This window comes from Lynx rufus, unplaced genomic scaffold, assembly GCF_022079265.1.
Source record: "Lynx rufus isolate CCGP_SWC_20201006 ecotype Redwood Valley unplaced genomic scaffold, mLynRuf1.p SCAF_6, whole genome shotgun sequence".
Taxonomy (NCBI): domain Eukaryota; kingdom Metazoa; phylum Chordata; class Mammalia; order Carnivora; family Felidae; genus Lynx; species Lynx rufus.
The window spans coordinates 29240738-29259322 of record NW_025814878.1 but is presented as its reverse complement, the minus strand read 5'-3'; the positions used below and the strand labels follow the sequence as shown (position 1 = coordinate 29259322).

At 37.4% G+C, this 18585-nt stretch overlaps 1 protein-coding gene across 1 annotated transcript in view; it reads left to right on the top strand.

Moving 5' to 3' along the window:
• Positions 1 to 18585, top strand: part of LAMA2 (laminin subunit alpha 2) — a 475613-nt gene that overhangs the window by 342893 nt on the left and 114135 nt on the right. Inside the window, exons 36-40 of the mRNA XM_047102999.1 lie at positions 1217 to 1379; positions 2670 to 2880; positions 9703 to 9819; positions 10513 to 10676; positions 11988 to 12126. Of these exons, the coding sequence (XP_046958955.1) occupies positions 1217 to 1379; positions 2670 to 2880; positions 9703 to 9819; positions 10513 to 10676; positions 11988 to 12126 (794 nt within the window). The remainder of the gene's footprint in view (positions 1 to 1216; positions 1380 to 2669; positions 2881 to 9702; positions 9820 to 10512; positions 10677 to 11987; positions 12127 to 18585) is intronic.

The window sequence follows — 18585 nt, the reverse complement described above, 5'->3', positions numbered from 1 at the left end:
GTTCCCAGGTGAGGCTGATGATGCTTGTTTGGGGACCACATTTCAGAACCACTGTCACACCCTTCATGGCTCATGTCACACCCTTCACAGCTGCTCTATTTGGCCTATGTGTACCTGTTTCAGGAACTCTGAATACTATCGTTGGAACTCTGAATACAGCTCCAACCAGTTTCAATAAGAAAACAATAAATGAATTTTCAGAATTCTTTATGTCCTAAATGCATCTTAAGATAGAGCATTGAATAGTAGAAAATGTCTCTTAGCCAACCCAAGAACCTCATTCTAGGGATGTTCACAGGTAATATTATAGAAATAAGGTTTGGCACACAAGAGTTTGAGAAAACCTCTCCTTTCAACTTGTTAAGTTAATGTGCCATAAAACACACTTCAAGAGAAGTTGGCCTAAAACTAACGGGTAGAACTGCATAAATGTTTCAACGCACCGGTTTTTCAAACTTTTATTCAACATAGAATTCTTTTTTTCAAATGAAATCTTGCCCAGAACACTAACCTATAAAATAGACACTTGACAGAATAGACATCATGTGTAGAATACCTGGAGCACCTAGGGAATCCTAAGATTCTGAACAGCACGGTTTGAACTTTATTTAAAGCTTAATAAACACAGACGCTTACAGTGGATGTTATTGCTAGAAGGTAGCTTTGAGCCCTAATCCGTAGCCCTTGTCCCAAGACCAGTGCTTCCTCCCTCATTCCTTCCACCAAATGAGCACAGAACTGTGCAGAAGTACAAGGGCAGGTTTGTTTTCAGAGATCTCCTCACTGATAGTTTTTCCCTACTCAGGATTTTAAAATGGACTGAATGTGATTGTGTCTTGGACTGAATGTGATTATGTCTTATCGGCCCTGCAGATTCTGTGCTTTCCTCTTCCAAAGGGAATGCTACATGTATCATTGCTTACCTCTTCCCTGGAAATGGTTGGAACCATTTTTTTGTTTGCATTTTCTTCCTTGGGAACTAGAGACACCCTCCTTTAAGGACTGTGCCTCCCAAAAGAAATATAAAATGGAGAAATATGTCACCTTTCCCTTATTGGTATGGATTGTTATTAACTACCTCCCTGTTAACCAGCAGGAACACTCATGGCAAACTACATTTCATTTGGAGATCGTGGGGAAGAGCAGACTCTTGGTGCCATTTTTGCATGTGGCATTTTTGTTTACTAATTTACAAAATTTGTTTTACCCCCTGCAGCTGTAAATGAAAAAGCTGTGAGACTAAATGAAACTCTAGGAATTCAAGACCAGGACTTTGAGAGAAATTTGCAAGGCCTTCAGAAAGAGATTGATCAGATGATTACTGAACTGAGGAGGAAAAATCTTGATAAACAAAAGGAAGTTGCCGAAGATGAGTTAGTGTGAGTAGATACTCTGTTATTTTTTTACTTGATAAACTGAATTTTTCAAACGGTTGTTTACAATTTTCTAAAATTTTCTTCACACTTATAAGTAGAAGAAGATGCTATTTTATTTTGCACTTAGTAATAATTTGTCTTGCTCTAAAATTGATTAAAAGTATGTTTTTGCCTATGTTTAAATAATCAAATAAATGATCTTTTTTGGGTTGCTGTCCCTTCCACAATTAGGCTAATGGACTTGCTTTATTAATTGCCTGTATTAGGGACTTCTAAACCATCAAAGGGTTTTTTTTTATGTGTGTTAATAAAAATATCTTTGGATAATTATGAATTTAGCAGCCCATTCTATACATTTTGTCATTTTAGGAAATGCTGAATAGAAGGGTCATCAAATAATAAATGCCTAATACCTTGAAATAAGGGCTGAAAATTTGAGGTTGGAAATAGCAATAGTGATTTTACTAATGCAAATGAACATGTGACCACACAGGAAAAAAAAAAATCATTGTTACATTTATAGTCCGGTAACTTCAAAGTGATGGTGTTATTAATATTTAAGTAATATATACTAAGCCAACAATATCAGCAACACCTGAGAACTTGTTAGACATACAAAGTATTAAACCCCACTGCAGACCTACTGAATCCAGAGATCTGGGGATGGGGGCCAGCAATCAGTTTTGACAGGCACTCCAGGAGATTATAATGGCTGTTAGTTTGAGAACTACTGTTTTCCAAGTAGTTTGCCTTTCATAAGGGCAATATTATCACTTTAGGAAAACCATTAAGTTAAATTCAGGAAACTCCCAGATCACTCAGTTGAAAGAAAAAGAAAAGTAGGTCAACATCATGATGCCATATTAGCATGTCAATAACACAGTTCTGCTAACAGTTTTTAACCAAATATATCAATGTTCATACCTTATATCCAAAGTAACAGAAAATGTACCACTATGGTGAATCAGGTGACTTTTTTTTTGTATGTGAAGCAAACCATAAAACTTACTTCATCAGTCAGATTATGAAAATAACATGAGACTCTTTCCAGTTGAAAATGCTATATTACTAACACATTTTAAATGCGTGTATGTTGTGTGCTTTCGTATTAATTATAAATGGCCTTGCCACTTTTCAGATACCCATTTTCATCTTGATTTAGTACACAGTCAATCTGCTTTAAATATCGTCTTATTTTCCATTGATTTAATACTAGCATTGCTATTTAATACCAATAAACCACGAGGCAGTGACAAGGGCTTATTGTCTGTTACTTGGTGGGGGTGACTTCAGGGCTGCAGAAGGCCTTCTGAAGAAGGTGAAGAAGTTCTTTGGAGAGTCCCGAGAGAAGAATGAAAAAGCAGAGAAGGATATCCGGGCGATACTGGCAGACAACAAAGATAAAGTGGATGCTGCTTGGGACCTGTTGAGAGAAGCCACCGATAAAATCAGAGAGGCTAATCGCTTATCTGCAGCAAATCAGAAAAACATGACTGCTTTGGAGGTGAGTCTTAGGGATTCTCATTTGAATCTATAGGGCTGGGTTGGATGGGGCGGGGATTGAACATAGCTGGAAAAGTCAAGTTGATGCACATTTACACAAATCAAGAACAACTCTGAAAGGAGACTTCTAAGAAGCAGATCAGGAAATAATCCTTTTAAAAAAAATTAATGACTATATTTTTGAGAGAGGGAGAGAGAGAGAGAGAGCGTGCGCACACACAAGAGCAAAGGTGAGCAGGGGAGGGACAGAGAGGGAAACAATCTGAAGCAGACTCCAGGCTCTGAGCTGTCAGCACAGACCCCAACATGGGACTCGAACTCAGGAACCATGAGATGATGACCTGAGCCAAAGTCAGACACTTAACTGACTGAGCCACCCAGGCACACCAGAAATGATCTTTAAAAAAAAAAAAAAAATCAAGGACCATTGCCATAGACTCAAATAAAATTAGATAACAAAGTATTGAAGATTTTAAGGACAGTGTGATACAGTGGAAGGAACTCTTTCCTGGGAGTCAGGGGACCTTGATCTTAATGATGACTGTGTCACTAACTAGAAATACGCCTTGGGCAAGTCAGTTAAAGTCTCTAATCCTCAGTCTTCAAACTACACAGTAAGTGCATTTTATGTGATTGCATCCAAGGTATCTTCGAGTACCAATCTCATATGGTTTTGTAACCCATGCAATCTAATCCACAAACCATTGTTTAGACATCTAACTACCGAGGGTCACAAAAGTGCCAACTTATTTCCTAATGGAATCTGGGCACATTGAGAGTCCAGTGCTTGGGAAAGATTTTGGTTCCCTTTTCCTTTGCAATGTGTTCCATGCAAATGATATTTTAACAGGGACTAACATGAACATATCACGTCTGAGTTATATTTTTCCCTCTTTTTCTTCACCGACAAGAGATAATTTTCTCCTCAAGAAATGATGGGCACTTTCTGACTTTTTTAGAGAGGTTATGAGGCTAGAGCCAAAATAGATTTTTCCTTTTCTTCCTCCCTCTGTCGCTCAATGCCTTCCTTTTTCTTCCTTCCTTCCTCCCTTCTGTTCCTTCTTTCTCTTTCTTAATACTTACCATGACAACTTGATCACTTTTCCCAATAGTAAATTCAGCACGTATGATGGTGCAAACTGTATTAGGTATTTAAACAACAACTTCTCCCCAGAAACAAAACTTCCTTTGCTGTTTTCAAAGTATTTGACCCCAACAGATCTGAAAACAGCGGCAGATCTCTTTCTCTTCTAGTATATAATCTCACCTTCATTATAACTGAACACTCTCTGGCATATATGATGCTTTCAAAAATGTTTGTGGGATGGCAGTTGAATAAAACAAATCTGGATTTTTTTTTCCATCTCATTTCTTTCCATTTTCCTTTAGAGTAAGAAGTAAGAGGATGAATTAATTTTTTGAAGGTTTTTTTTTTTTTTTCTGGGATTCACCCTTGTCATGTTGATGGAAGATGGAGAAGGCTCACTTTTTTCCTAACTGAGGAATCTAATCTTAACCAATTTGGAGTCTACTGACATGCTGGAAATATTAAAGAAAAAGTGCCATCTTGTGAGGCAGGATGTCGGGCTATCGTCCTATCCCCAGTGCTGACATGATTCATCCTGCTCAGGGACACACCAGTGGTGTAACTTACCCGGAGGTGCACCTCTCCATTTTATGGCAACAGTTTAAGAAATTAAAATTACCTGTGTGGAAAGCATAATAAGCATTTGGGAAGTATTTCAAGAAGAGTTATAGTGGTGCAGTAAATAGTCCTTTCAGCTACTCCTTCCTTTTAGTGATGTTTAAAACCAGGAGCCATCATTCTTGGGCACCCCTAGAGATGCCTGGAGCTTATGTAGTCAGTATTGCGATTCTAAGTGGTCCTTTTTGTATTTTCATTTTATGTGTCATGCTTAACTAAAGGCTTGTTAAAAACTTACTGGAGTAAATAGATAAACTGATGAAATTAACATGAGTAAGGCACAGCTTACTTAAGATTGCCAGGGCTCATTAGGTTAATTACCAAGCTTCCTGCTACACCAACTGACTGAGAATCAACTGAACAGTTTGTTAAAAGACGGGGTCCCTGAGCTCCTACCCAGAGTCTGAGTTGGTTAATCTGGACTTGGCTTGGGGTTCATATTTTAAAACTCTCCCCAAATTAATCCGATGTGTATACTGGTTTGAGAACAACTGACACATTGTATCCGTTCAATTGAATAACGAGCTGTGTTTTATTTTATTTTTTTTTTAATGCTTATTTATTTTTGAGAGAGAGAGACAGAGTGTGAGCAGGGGAGGAGCAGAGAGAGAAAGAGAGACACAGAATCTGAAGCAGGCTCCAGACTCCGAGCTGTCAACACAGAGCCTTGATGCGGGGCTCAAACTCACGAACCTTGAGATCATGACCTGAGCCAAGTCGGAGGCTTAACCGACTGAGCCACCCAGGTGCCCCATGAGCTGTGTTTTAAATAGACAAATTGTGCCTGTGCTCACAAAGAAGGTGCTATAATTAAAACACAACTCAATGTTATTTGTTTACTTTAAGGAGATAAGCATGTATTATTTGTTTAAAACACTTACTAAGCCCCTACTAATTTCAAGAAATGTGCCAAACAAATGTCGATTAGATCAAACACTGGTCCTTATGGTGTGATCCTTGGAACAGCAACATCAGCATCAACTAGAAACTTGTTAAAAATACAAATTCTTGAGGTCTGCCCCAAATCTGTCAACTCAGAAACTGGGAGTGGCACCCAGTCACCTGTGTTTTAAAAATGCCTCCAGTGATTCAGATGTAGCCTTAGGTTTGAGAACCATTGAAGTAAAGAATAAAACACCATCTCTGATGATTTCAGGTGACTTGTGTTTAGTGGGAAGTACACACAAGTAAGTCACTTCATGCACTGCAGTAACATCATGAAACTAAACAAAGAGAGGGCATCTAAATCACCCCCTGGGTTAAGGAGGACTTCATAGAGGACATGATATGTGTGCTGAGTCCTACATGATAAGCACAAGTGAGTCGAAGCAGAAAAGGAAGAATATTCCAGAAATAGGGAAAACCACAAGCAAAGACATGGAGAGGAAAAAGAAAATATAAAACACTTGGGAGAAAATTCAGCGGTTTGATAGGATTAGAATGACGACTTCACGGGGACAAACAGGGGATGGAAAGCCAGAGAAGACAGACGAGGTCCAGAACTTGAGTAATAAAAGACCAAGTACATTATGATCAAGTTAAGGAATCTGGGGTTTATCCTGGAAACTATCAGAAGCCACTGTAACATTGGAGTCATGGATTAAAGTTACATTTGGGGAAATTTGTGAGTGGTTCGTATAAACTGGAGAGTTCATTGGGTATTAGGAAATCATGTAGTATAAGGCTTGGAAAATAGGCAGTAGTGATCTACAATGCCTGTCAGGCACCTACCTCAGCAAGGTGCTTTTGGTAACAGAGGTGTTTGAGACTGAATAGGAATGATTCCTGGCCTCGTAGAACTTAACATTCAGGCAGCTTCACAGTATATAATTCTGAGATTAATATAGGCTAGGAATATCAACCAAAGAATCACACGCACAAAAAATGATGGCATCCTAGCTGAGACTGAGAAATGATGGGGTCACATGAGCCCCAACACAGAGCTCTGGAAGTGCACGGTGGTGTTGGGAAATGTCAGAACAGTGAAGCTCACTGCCAAGCTACAGAAGTATGTAGTAGAAGATAGCTCTGGAAATGGCATTTGGAGCTAGATCAGAGGGGCTCTGAATGCAAATTTCTGGAGCACGGGATCAGAGGGCACTTGCAGCGATGGAGAGAAGGCGGAGAGGACCGTGTGCCTGGGTCACATCAAGAATGTGAGCAATTCAGTTACACGAGGGAACATGTATTGAACAGTCTGTCCCTAAATCGACCATTAGGAAACTGCAAAAGGAAGGATTGCAAAGAAAGTAGTTAGTTGCTAGACAGAGAGGACGATAGCTTTTGCAGGCTCTTAAGCCTTCGACCTCACCCAAAAAGGTTTTAAATTTACAGAGCTCTGGAATGAATTAAGATCTAATTAGAAGTTAAAAGTAGAGATGCAATCAACTTTGATGCATATAGACTGTTTTTATGGAATTTATATTATAGAGAGGGCGATAATCCCTAAGCCAATAAACAAGTATGTAATATAGACACAAAGTCTGGAGCATGGACTAGTATACATAATAAGTGATATGTTCAGCGATATCGCACCTGTAGTCAATATGTTGTGCTTCCTCAGTTGTACGTAGTTCAACAGGCTGTTCATTTCTACTACTCCCTGTATTGGACATGCATCTTATGAGGGCGTGGCATCACCGATTTGCACTAAGTAACAGTGCTTTTCGCAACTCTCAGAAGGGGCAATCAAGATGGTTCAATCTATACAAAAAAATACCATTATCTATGATTCTATGGTTTGTGGCCACCCTGTAGAATATAATTCAGACAAATGAGTGCTAAGAGGAGGACCAAAATGAAGTAATTATAATAGTTAACGATTACATTGTGTCTGCTGTGTGCCAGGCAGTGTTGTAAGTCAGTTCCTCTCAAATTTTACTGTGTAGATCACCTGGAGTTCTTGTTAAAGTACAGTTTCTGAGTTGGTAGTTCTTGAAAAGGCGATGAGATTATCTATTTCTAATACCTTTTCAGGTGATGCTGATGCTGCTGGTTAATGGCCCACATTTTGAGAAGCAAGGGACTAAGCCTTTTACCTGGGGCTACATAAATCACTCGCCCCTGTTTTTCATAGCTTGTGAGTGGGCAGAGCTAGGATCCCGACCCAGGCAGGCTATTCCCTGAATCTGGTTTGTAATTGCTGTGGTATGTAGATAATAATTGGGATGAAGATGGCGGCTGTTTTAGATAGGTGATCAGAGAAGTGACCAGAAACAGCGTGGGGGAGGAAACAGGGCAAAGAACTGAGCGAGAGCACATCACGGAGGGAACTACAGCAGCAGAGAATTGGAACAAGACATAGGGACTGGCAGTGGACTTACGTGGTTGGTGAAGAGAAGGGGGGAGAAAGGTATGAAATCAATGCTATCCCAGTGCAAATAAGGCAAATGATTTCTATAATAGGAGTGACAGTCCTTTCATAGCTCAAGACCTAGGCTTCTTCATCAGGTAGACCAGGTTCACACTTAACTGCACAGGTAGTGTGACCTTGAGTAAATCACTTGTTCAAGTTCCTATTCTTCTAAAAGGTGATAAACACAGGACCTGTAGAGTTAGTGTAGAATTTACTGAGAAAATCCTATAAACTACCTGGCACATATTGAGACATAAATGAATATAAAACTAGCATTATTATCTATATAACAACATAAATGGCAGAGGTTTAAAATTGATGCAGTTAAATGCACAAGTGTTTGGGAGAATGAGTGAGATGTATAAAGAAAAACATATACACAAATGTTTGCTCCAAATAGAAAAATAACAATAGGTCTCTCTTGTCAATTTTATCCTTCTAGGCTAGGAATCAGTTTGATGTAGTTTTAAGACAAGCTATCAGTATCAAGGAAAAATGAGAGCTTGCTCTCTTTTCATGGAACAGCCCATTAAGTTTATTCTTCCATGTGTTCATTTCTCTTTTTTTGAAAAGCACTTTCCCTAAGTCCCCTTAAAAATCTCACTTCTTCCAATTTTTACAGAACTCCCATAGAATAAATCTGCTTATGTCTATGCTCACAGAATACTCCTTTGGCCCTGCATTCTGGAATGTAACGTCTAGTTCCAATGTAATTCAGGGTACTACCACATGTTCAGTAATACATATTCAGCACTTGCACTTACACAAGTTTAAAATGGGTATTGATCTTGCTTTAAAAATAGTTTCTAGGGACGGCGCCTGGGTGGCTCAGTCGGTTAAGCCCCTGACTTTGGCTCAGGTCATGATCTCACGGTTCTGAGCTCGAGCCCCACCTGGGGCTCTGTGCTGACAGCTCAGAGCGTGGAGCCTGCTTCAGATTCTGTGTGTGTGTCTCTCTCTGCCCCTCCCCCACTCATACTCTGTCTCTGTCTCTCTGTCTCTCTCTTAAGAATAAACATTGAGGTGCCTGGGTGGCTCAGTCAGTTAAGTGTCTGACTTTGGCTTGGGTCCTGATCTCACAACTTGTGAGTTCGAGCCCCACATCAGGCTCTGTGCTGACAGCTCGGAGCCTGGAGCCTGCTTCAGATTCTGTGTCTCCCTCTCTCTCTCTGCCCCTCCCCTGCTCACATTCTGTCTCTCTCTCAAAAAATAAATAAACATTGAAAAAAAAATTTTTAAATAAATATTAAAAACAAGTTAATAGTTTTTAGGGGCACCTGAGTAGCTCAGTTGGTTGACTGTCCAACTCTTGATTTTGGCACAGGTCAGGATCTGAGGGTTGTGGGGTAAGATCCATGCTCAGCATGAAGCCTGCTTAAGATTCTCTCTCTCTTTCTCTCTCTCTGCCCCTTTCCCCCACTCATGCTCTCTCTCTCTCTCTTTCTCTCCCTCTAAAATAAAAAATAATCAAAAATTTTAAAATGTAGTCTTTAATTCCTCAGCTAACATCACATAACTTTTCTTCTCTTGGGTGACTCTCACACTGAGAGGAAGAAAGTACTTATATAGGGATTTAAATAAAATAACTCTCAAAGGACTGGCCAGGTAGTTTGTCGCATTCCCATCTGTTCTCATTGTCAACACGACGTGCCTTGTTCACAAAGCCTATGTTCAGGCAGCTCGAGGAAGTCAAGAAAGAATACAGGGTCAGATAGGGTTTCCTCCGAAGGGCATTTTGATGTTTTGTTCCTACTGTGCTACAGAAAAAGAAGGAAGCTATCGAAAATGGCAAACAACAAACTGAGAACACTTTAAAAGAAGGCAATGACATACTCAGTGAAGCCAACCGTCTTGCAGATGAAATCAACTCTGTCATAGATGTGAGTACTTGATAAAACCCAAAGGGAAAAGAAAATAATAATGACACAGGCTTTCATAAATAGGACACAATCAAAAAATCTCAGTAACATAAGCAAATCCTAATTTTTTTTCTTGTGGGTATCAAATTGTTTTTGGACTATTCCATTATGCTTGTGCCTAGCTCTTGGCAACAGTTAAAACTTCACACTGTTCTCCCAACAGACATGAGAGGGTACTCATAAACACTCACGCAAACCTGTATTTTTTCCCACAGTGATGAAGGGTATTTCTTATTCCTAGGATAGCCCTTCAAATCTGCTTCAATATTTATATAATGTTAGTTGAAAGAGAAATGTAAACTATTAGCAGACTTTTAATATCCTAATGCAGTAGACACTGTGGTATATGGGAATAGAAACACAGATGATCTAAAAGATCCTAATGACGACCACTTATGCATTTATACCTACAAAGTAGCATTTTCTTAGAAAAATATAGTTAGGTTCTTCTTGGTGTAAATTGGCTTCATATATTTCCTAATCCCTCTCATTAAATAACAGCTTTTATTCTGTCCTTTCTTTTGGCTGTGTTAGTAAAATTGAAATTTCTTTTTAAAAAGTAAGTGTGTGGAATTGTATCTCCTAGAGAAATTAGTAACCGATTGGAGGCTTGTAGTCACATACTTAAAATGCCCTCTCTTCTCTACACATCAGTACGTTGAAGATATTCAAACTAAGTTGCCACCCATGTCTGAGGAGCTGAAAGATAAAATAGATGACCTCTCCCAGGAAATACAGGACAGAAACCTTGCTGAGAAGGTGTCCCAGGCTGAGAGCCATGCAGCTCAGTTGAATGACTCATCTGCTGTCCTTGATGGGTATGTCATTTGTTGTCGCAAATGCCTTTGTATCTTGACGCTTGTCCAAAAGTTGTGACTCGCAGAAATGGTAGAGAATCTCTTTGAAATCTTGATTTCTCTAATTATGAGCATACGAGCTACTCGGTCTTTCTGTGGAAAAGCCTAATTAGGAGGGTCTGGGCAAAGTTCCACTGAAGCAGCTTCAAAAGTCTGAGTTAAAAGTGGATTCAAATATGGCTTGGTAGGGAGTGAACATAGCCCTAGGCTATGCTAAGAAAAAATATTTTTTATTCTTTATTAGAGAGCACAGTGGTTGCCTTATTAGCATTTTAAATAATAATATGTAAATACACATTCCATTTCAAATTCTAGTTTTATATTTTTAATTAAATCAAAACTATTGTTAAAAGACTGGCTTTTGAAAATGTGGCCCCATACATAGTCTTTAAGTCTTTTTTTTTTTTTTTTTTTTTTTTTCTGTTTCAAACTCCAGGGAGACACTGCATAGTTCCCTTGTGTAATAGGCTAGGACTCTTATTTGGGTCAGAGGAGGGAGGGGCAAGTGACAAGGTGTGTTTGACCTATAAATAGCCTTCTACGTGTAAGTGGTATGTTCCCCTACAATTTTGGAGTCATCATAATATAAATATAGGTCCTATAACCCCCAAGAAGAATTTTCTCGAATAAATCTGTTATTTAATATATAACATGTATAAGGTTCTATTCCAATACTTAATATGCATGACACAAAGGAAAATATCCATGTTTGAAGACCCTGGACACAATTCACACTCAATTCATTTTACAGTAAACTATTACCAATTTTGCATGGAGGGTAGTGAATGGAGCAGTAAGTTAGAGGTCCACAGATGCAAGCTCCAAGTTTTTAATTAGTGATGTGTCAGTCATGTAACCTGACACAAGCTATCTAACCTTCATTTATATCCATCTGGGAAGTACACCTATCCTAAAGAGATTTTGTGAAATTCATTCCAGTAATATGGTACAAGCGCTCTGAAACGTATAGCGTGCCTTACAAATGATGTTAAGGATCATCTCACTGCTCACAGTTTGCAAGGTGCATGAGGTTGCAGAAATGTTTGAGTGGGTATTAAAAAATATGTTGGTAGTATTTCATAGCTGAATTATTTAGGAATATGAATTTAAATTGACAACTACAATATAATACAATAAGCAGATATTTCATGATGACTTGGAAATATAATTGTCCTGGCTAGGATCATTTAAGCCATATTTGTTATTAAGTAGAATGGTCTTCATTTGGGTACCAACTGCTCTGATGTTCTTTTTTGGGGGTAATCCCAACAGAATCCTTGACGAAGCTAAAAACATCTCCTTCAATGCCACTGCAGCCTTCAATGCTTACAGCAATATTAAGGACTCTATTGATGAAGCTGAGAAAATTGCCCAAGAAGCCAAAGATCTTGCACATGAAGCTACAAAACTGGTAAGAACCAAATAGTGCTTCGTACTAAGAATGTGGGTCAATCTGTTTGAGTAAGTACCTAGACTAAATTTCTCAAATTGAAATGAGCTCTGGAAAATCCTAGTAAGTTAGAATATTTATTTTGAATTATTTTCAAAGGCTCCTTTTAAATCATATCCAAAATAAACATCCAGTGTGCTGTAATCATAATAGAATTCTTTTCTCAGTCTCTCACTACTTCCCACTACTGATAAAGACCTTGAAATTATTGCAGATGCCAAGCGGCTTTGTGCCACCAACTCACAGAAGAAAAACAGTCAAACATAAGACTCTGGACAGGGAAATGTATTACTATTATTCCAAATATCATCAGTAAGAAAGTGCCCAGAAAATTAACACCGCTGCTTACGGCTACCCACAAATTTGGTATATGTGAAGTTTGACTATAAAGTGTCCATTTTGCAAAACACATGAGATCATATGCTTCTAAACTCCTTATACTGTTTTTAGCACAATGGAAACCTTTGCTTTCAAAGCAACCTTTGACTGCTGTCATTATTCAAAATAAATTTGGAATTAATATTTCAGAATTTGGGGGTTCCAATTATAGCACGTTATCTTGTGTATTTTCAATACTGACAAATCTTCATTCTTTATACATCAACATTTTTTAAATAAGTTATGTGATATACCTTCATAACATTATTGTAGGTTATTGAAGGTTAGAAAACACTTCATAGGAAGCACATGGTGAGTTAAAATGTTCTGAATTAAATGTTCTGAATCCCTTTGGTCTTCACATCAGCATTTTGAGAAAAAAAAAAGCTTGATTGGACATTTGACTGTGAATGAAATACACATAAATATTTAGTGTTAGAGAAACAGATCAATATTTGTTGTGATTTAATATTGGGCACAAAGGTATCTAGGATCTCAGGGATATTAAATGCATTTACTACACTCTTAGAATGTTTATTTAGTGATGGTAGTGAAAACACCATATTCCATCAACAATTGCTACTGTTTCTGTTCCTCTGGAATAAGCTCTAATACCATATGTTCTGAGTATTTCTTATTCAAAATTGTGATACGACTATTGCAGAAACTTCCCTATGGCTAGTTATCCTTTCAAAATGAATCTGTTTTTTTTTTATCTAAACTATTTATCCATCTTCTCATAATCTTCTATTTTAAAGACCCAAATTTCCAAGGTCACCATTTTCATTTGGCCTATGCTTTATCGCAGGACCATTTTAAGCGTCTAACACAGTACCTGGCAAATAGTAGGCACTCAGGAATGAATGAATGAATGTCATTCTAACTAATATCTTTCAAGTCTATTTACATTCATTTGTACCAATAAAAATCTCACTATTGTCATTACTTCATCTTTATAAACTTCTAACTATTATTTTATTAAAGAGCTGTTTTATTTCACCCAATTTTAATACTATCACCTTATGTCTAGAAGACTGACATTTTTATGCAGACACAAAATATTCACTTTCCTCAATACTGATGCTTATGCGTGATAATCTAGCCAGCCTCAAACACAGAGCTGGGATGAGTTGTAATGCTTTACAACATGTCTTCTTGTTATCATCATTCTTTCTCTCCTTCCATATCCCACATAAAAATAATTAAATGTCTAAAAAAGTACAAAATAAATGCTAGGGACACCTGGGTGGCTAAGTTGGTTAAGCATCCAACCTCAGCTCAGATCATGATCTCATAGTTCATGGGTTCAAAAAGCACATTGAGCTTTGTGCTGACAGCCCAGAGCCTGCAGCCTGCTTTGGATTCTGTGTCTCCCTCTCTCTCTGCCCCTTCCCCACTTGTGCTCTGTCTGTCTGTCTGTCTCTCTCTCTCTCTGTCTCTGTCTCAAAAATAAATAAACATTAAAAAATTTTTTAAATAAATAAATTCTAAAGAGAATAATTTATTAAATGGTTCTTAGCAAACTCAAAGAAGACAGATTTGTCCCAGAAAGTTTATTGGACTAAACAGAAAGTTTGATTCATGAACAGAATAAATGAAGCTTTCATTTTAATGTCATGATAACATAGTTGTATTTTACTAGAAATTAAACATATTTGCCAATCATTACATTGCACAATTATGTAGATAGGACTAGAATGACAGAAATGTAAGAGTCGGTATTATTGCTGGAGTGATAGATACATACAGAAGAGTGTGATTGTTTGTTATTTATGTATGAAAGAATTCAAGAGTAACAAATCAGAAGAGTCCTTTACACATTTGAGTCCAGCCCTAAAAAGAAGGAAAAATGTTCTCAATGAATCAGAAAGGAAGGACAAAGAAACAAAGCAGGAATTTATATGAGGAGAAAAATGGCCTGTTAGACAAGCAATAAAACAACCAATTACGACTGTGAAGAGATGGACATGAGATAATATGAGAAGAAAAAAGCCATAAGAACAGAAACAAATGAATGGTAGAAAAAACGACAAAGCATAACTGACAGCATTTTTAAAGTAACTTCGCTTTTTTTAAAAACTACTTAAAGCTACCTATTTATAAATACACACATTGTCATTGGAAGGAAAATATGAGAGGAATGTTGATCACTTAACTAAATAATAAGCAGGTGGAGTTTGTATACATTTAAAGATGATAGTGGAATATCCCTAAGCAATGATTAACAGCTACTTGTCTTGTATATATCATTTATTTAAATATTGAAATGAAGTATTTGGGGAAAGTAGACATTATGAAAAAATAGGTATGATTTTTCTGCTAGTGTTGGGTGGGAAAAATACTATAAAGCATTTGTTTTCCTACACATAATCTCCAAGATAACATTTCATGTAGTACCTCTCATTGGTGGGTGCAAGGATAGAAGGGAAATATGTCATAGGTCAGAAAAGAGAATATGATGATCCAATTATTTTGTTCTAATCTTAATTGCTGTGGTGCTATAAAAAGTCCTCAGATGCTAAAAGAACAGAGAATCAAACTTTTTAAAAAACTTTCCAGATGATAGATGAACTTAAAACCTATGTTATAAACCAAATCAGGTTTTAGAAGTAGGTGAACAAATAGATTTCACAGAATGCTGGATCCTTGGAATGACCACCAGAGAGGCAACAGGCATGGTTTCAGTGGCCCTGAAATAGGAGGCCCTCTGCCCTTTCCACTGGAAAGGTCATAGATGCTATGCATTTGTATCTGGTGCATTCCAATAACAACAAAAACAATTGAAAAGAAGGGTAATGTAGAATAAATTCCATAGTTCTGGTTCTTACACATCATGAGGAATCATCACACAGCAATAATCGTACAGTCTCACCTATTCTGAAATGTCATCTTCCTTCCTTTCCTGTCTCACTCCCTTGGTCTAAGTCAGTGCAGTGTGCTGTGTCATATATACTCCCATGTAGGCAGTCATCACCTTCCATTGGTATCTTGCATTTAAAAAAATGAATCACTCTTTCATTTCCTCTGGCAACAGAAAGCTTCCTCTCTTCAGTCCCCTCTTGTCCACCCTGCAGTCATTGTCTGAAGCTTCCTCTTTCTCTCTGCCTGTGTCTGTCTCTCTCATACCCACATACCAACAATATTCATTAATACCCTCTAGCCCAGGATCCCCTTTCTCAATTAGTCTCAGCATTCAGTCTGAGCTTCACTAGAATGAACATTAGGAATAGAAGATTTTATACTGGGCTTCAACCCCAGTATACTGTGTGTTTTTTATTCTCCAAGTTCAAGTTCTGTTTCTTGCTAAAATTACACATCATTCAAGGGAGTCATAATTCTAAAAATATTTAGCATGGTCTTTTCCAGGCATTTCTGGAAAAAAATAGTATAAAATACAGAAGAAAATAAAAGCAGTTTGTAAGTCATGCATTTTTCCCCCACAGAGACAAGGATAGTGAAATAGTAAAGAACAGTGCTGTATAATCAAGATATAGGCTTTAGATAAACTACAGAGATGAAGGGAATGTCTAATATATATTTTAGGAGTGCCTGGGTGGCTCAGTCGGTTCAGCATCGACTCCTGAGCTCAGCTCAGGTCATGATCCCACTATTTGTGAGACTGAGCTCAGTGTCAGGCTCTGCACTGATAGCGGGGAGTATTTTTGGATTTCTCTCTCTCCCTTTGCCTCTCCCTCACTCTTGCATGTGTGAGCTCTCTTTCTCTGTCTCTGTCGCTCTCTCAAAAATAAATAAATAAAATAAATTAAATGCATCTATTTTATAGCAAGAAATATACCTAAAAATTAATTAAGTTTAAAGTTTTAACCTTGATTCTAATAAATACGTAAACTGATAAACTGCTGTTGCAAGTGACTTTCCAGTGTTTGTTCGTTAACATGTGGAAAATAGATACCCATAGAAACCTCAAAAGGAGCTTTCTCTTGTTTTAGGGTCAAGAGTCTAAGGAATAAATGAAATTTTTGTACATTTTCTCTTATGTGGCAGGTCAGTAGGGAGAAAAACGCTGATAGAAATTAAGGACACTAGAAAGGAAAGCCAAAGATTTCTGACAACATGCAGCCTGAGTTAATTCAGATCCATCCTGATGTTAGAAATTCATAGAAATGCTAAATAAATTATAACTCCCCAAATTTAATACATACTTCACTTTAGAAAGAAGCAGCAAAAGGAAATCTAGGGGCACCTGGGTGGCTCAGTCAGTTAAGCATCTGACTTTGGCTCAGGTTATGATCTCATGGTTCGTGAGTTCGAGCCCCACGTTGGGCTCTGTGCTGACAGTTTGGAGACTGGAGTCTGTTTCAGATTCTGTCTCTGTCTCTCTACCCCTCCCCTACTCTCTCTCTCTGTCTCTCTCTCAAATATAAAAAATACAACATAAAAAAATTTTTAATCTAAAAATACAGAGAGAGGTTAAAAAAGAATGGCACACTCTAGAGCTGACACCTTGGTAGCTCAATGAATTTGGAACATAAATATAGTTCCTAATGTCTAGGGGCTGGGATTTTAAAGACCAGGCAGGGAGAGATGACATCCCAGCCGTCACCTTGAACCTACAAGAGGAGAAGTCTCTGACTGAAAGTACGTAAAAATGTGAGACTCTGGAACAATTGTCTTCATCAGTGAACACTCATGCCTTCCAGTTCAGGAACATTCCGAGAAGCCTTGTTTCTTTTTATGCCCTCATTGTGAAAAATGTCTCTCATAAAATGCTAAATTCACAAGCCTATGGATTGAAGTCCAAATTTATACCATTCATATGGTAGAAGACTTTCCAAGCTGAGACATTAATGGAGGGGGTACTAGTCCTGGCTATTGAAACCTCTAGAGCATCTAGGAAGATGCAGAAAACTAGTCTTTAGGTACAATATAAATAATCAAGTAGGAGTGAAGATAGGTAGGTAAAGTCCTTAACACGACCCTGAGATTATCGAAAAATCTAAAAGTGAATATAAAATGAAAGCATTTAAATTATTAAAATGTTAAAAGAATGAATTGAAAAGATTGATGGAAGAGGAACTAAAGAGTATGGAAATTTGTAAAAGAGACAGATAAAATTTCTAAAACTGAAAAATATAGTAATTAAAATTAAAAATTGAATGGGAGGACCAAACAACATATTAGTAGCAGATGAAAAGAGAATTAGTTAATTGAAAGAGTTGAAAACATTTCCCAGAATGCGACCAACATGGTAAAATATAAAAGGCACTTAAGAGACAGAGAATGCACATTGTGAAAATGTAAGTCTGTGAGGAGTTCCAGAAGTTGAAAAGAGTGAGAATGAGGAGAAGTAGTGGTCAAGAGATACTGAAAATTCTCCAGTATTGGTGAAAGATAGGAGTTCACAAATTAAGGAAAATAGTCATGATAAAATAAGTCCACACATGGAAATATCTGTGTTAAATTTATAGAAACCAAATAGAAAAAGAAAACAAAATCTTAAAATAATCTAGAGAGCAAATGCAGATTATCTCCAAAGGAATAAGATTTGTCAGCATATATCCCATTGAAGTCACGATAGCAATCAAAAAAGAAAGGACTAATATCCTCATGGTGCTGATATAATATGATGGTCAACTCAAAATCCTATACCCTGCTAAACCTCATTTAGAGGGGAGGACAACATAATGGCATCTTCAGAGAAAAACTGAGGGTTTACCAATCATAGACCTTCACCGAGCTGCTATAAAACACACTTCAAAAGGAATGCCAATAAAATCAAGGAAATTGGGGATTAAAGAGAAAAGTGAACAGAAAAAGTAAATGTACACAATCTAAGCATTATGAAAATCATAATGATGATAATTACTAAATGTATGGAATTGTTTTAAAAAGCATAATGAAAACATGAGAATAATAACATGATAATGGGGCAGATGGTCAGGGTTAGAAGTTTTTTAAAGTCCTTAAAATTTTGGGAGGACAGTAAAAAATTGGTTAGATTTAATCTTTTTTTAAGTATATGTATTAAACATTGAGGATAATTATAGAATAAAAATAGTAGTAGTAATCAGAGTTCTCCAG